Raw genomic sequence first — 2,130 nt, 5'->3', positions numbered from 1 at the left:
TCCCCCATCCTGCCGGCCTCCCCACCCTGCTGGCCCCCAACCTGCCGGCCCCCATCCTGCTGGGCCCCCCATCCTGCCAGGCCCCCACCCTGCCGGCCCCCCATCCTGCCGGCCCCCCATCCTGTTGGCCCCCCATCCTGCCGGGCCCCCCCATCCTGCTGGTCCCCCATCCTGCCGGCCCCTCCCAAGCAGAGTGCGCTGTGGTGAGGGTTGAGGAGAGAAATGTTAAGGCAGCGACTGACCACAGACCCTGGGGAGGAGTCCTTAACATAACCAGCTGCTGGCTCATGTGAATGTTCAAAAAAAATATTTATTTATAAAAAATACACTGGGATAAGTTTATGCTGAGAAATGCAGCAATAAATACAGTTGAAACAGAGCGAGTCTACACCGATACGTTGGCACAACAGGAAGGGCCGCGCCGTCAGACCCGCGCGTCTGCAGCGACGGAGCCGCCCGAGCCGGTGGGAGCGACTTCGGGCGTCCCCAGAGCGCGGACCGTGCCTGCATTTCCACCCGCGACCCACACCGTGGGCATCAGTCGCGAGTGGCTGACACGCTGCGTCTTCTCGGTTTAGCTGGCGGGCGCCTGAGCGCTAAGCACGGGTTTAGTCTCCCACGGAGGAGCCAGACACTAATGTAAGAGAAAAGCCTCCTATTGCTTGCGAACACCAGTTCCGTAAAGAGTGTGAGGATGCAGAGATCTGTCGGGAGGAACCCGCGCCCCCCGGGGCTCCCTTCGCCCCAGCGCCAGGGGTCACGTCGCTGCAGGCTGGCCTGCCCAGCCGAAAGGAGCTGCGGAGGGAGAGGCGGGCGGAGGAGGAGGGGTGTGAGGCAGCCTCTCCTTCAGGTACAGGAAGCGCACTAGGGTTCAGGAGGGCGGAGAGCGTCACTCAGGGCTGGCCGGGCGCCCACGGAGTGACCGCGACGGAGGACGGCGCCTCCGCGCCTAGTAATCGAGGCCGAGGCCGGGGTCGCCGTACTGGTACTCGCGGGGGTCGTCGTCGGGGTACCCGCCGTGGTACTCGTCGGGGTACTCGGCCTGGGAGTCGCTGTCGCTGACCTCGGAGCCGTTGGTGCCCGTGCCCTGGCTGCCGTTGCGGATGACGGGCTCGGTGGGGGCGGCGCAGTACTTGGGGTCGTAGACCTGCCGCCCCAGCCCGTACACGCTCATGCCCTTCTGCGAGGCGACCTTGTTGGTGCCCATCTGCAGGGAGATGGTCGAGCTGTCCACAGGCTGCAGCGTGAGCTTCTGGTCGTAGATGTCTCTCCGGGTGCCCGGCGCCAGCATCCCCGCCTGGGACGGGGCAAGGACAGAGGTTACCGCGGCTCAGGGCTGCTCTCTCGGGAACAGTTACAAGTGATGGGCGGGGGCAGAAGGGACAATAGCGGCCGGGCCAGCGGGGCTCATGGCTGAGCGTCAACCTCTGAGCCAGGAGGTCACGGCTTGATTCCCGGTCAGGGCAGAGGCCCGGGGTGCGGGCTCCATCCCCAGTAGGATTCTCTCTCATCATTGATGCTTCTACCTCTCTCTCTCTCTCTCTCTCTCTCTCTCCCTTCCTCTCTCTGAAATCAATGAAAAGAAAAAAAACACACACACACATGAGTGGCGGAGCACTGGAAGGAGCCATGTGCTTGGAGCTGGTAGCCTTTCAGTTTCCCGCTGGGAAGGTAGGAAGGCCGGCTGTTCTAACCGCCAACCAAGCAGGAGCCGCGCACAGTGTGGCTGCAGAAGGAGTCCTGTCACTCTTGTGCTTTCCCAGCAAAACCTCCTCCTGGAAGGAACCTCCTGTTCCGTGTCCCACACCCCGCAGCAGCTGCTCTGCGCTGGGCCCCGACGGCGGGGCGCGGCCCCCTTACCTGGCTGGCCCCTTTGTTGGTCCCCATCTGCAGGCTGATCGTGGTCTGGTCAAAGGGCTTGTCCGTCTGCATTTTGGGGTCGTACAGGTGCCTCCTGGTCCCGTAGGCAGTCATCCCCGCCCGGCTGGCGCACTTGTTGGTCCCCATCTTTAAGTTACAAATAAAACCGGCATCAGTTCCCGGACGCCGCATCCTTCAGGGCGCAGTCTCCTCCGCCCTCTGAAGGGCGGGTTTACAGGAAGGATTCCAACAACTCACGGCTATAAAGGC

At 63.1% G+C, this 2,130-nt stretch overlaps 1 protein-coding gene across 1 annotated transcript in view; it reads right to left on the bottom strand.

Moving 5' to 3' along the window:
• Nucleotides 1-290: 290 nt before the first annotated feature.
• Nucleotides 291-2,130, bottom strand: part of LOC102437166 (calponin-3) — a 4,194-nt gene continuing 2,354 nt past the window's right edge. The window contains 2 exon segments of the mRNA XM_006109582.3: nucleotides 291-1,297; nucleotides 1,861-2,017. Of these exon segments, the coding sequence (XP_006109644.3) occupies nucleotides 950-1,297; nucleotides 1,861-2,017 (505 nt within the window). The 3' untranslated portion in view covers nucleotides 291-949.

The sequence above is a fragment of the Myotis lucifugus genome, unplaced genomic scaffold (assembly GCF_000147115.1).
Source record: "Myotis lucifugus unplaced genomic scaffold, Myoluc2.0 scaffold_832, whole genome shotgun sequence".
NCBI classification, from domain to species: Eukaryota; Metazoa; Chordata; class Mammalia; order Chiroptera; family Vespertilionidae; genus Myotis; species Myotis lucifugus.
This window is presented reverse-complemented; position numbering and strand designations above follow the sequence as displayed.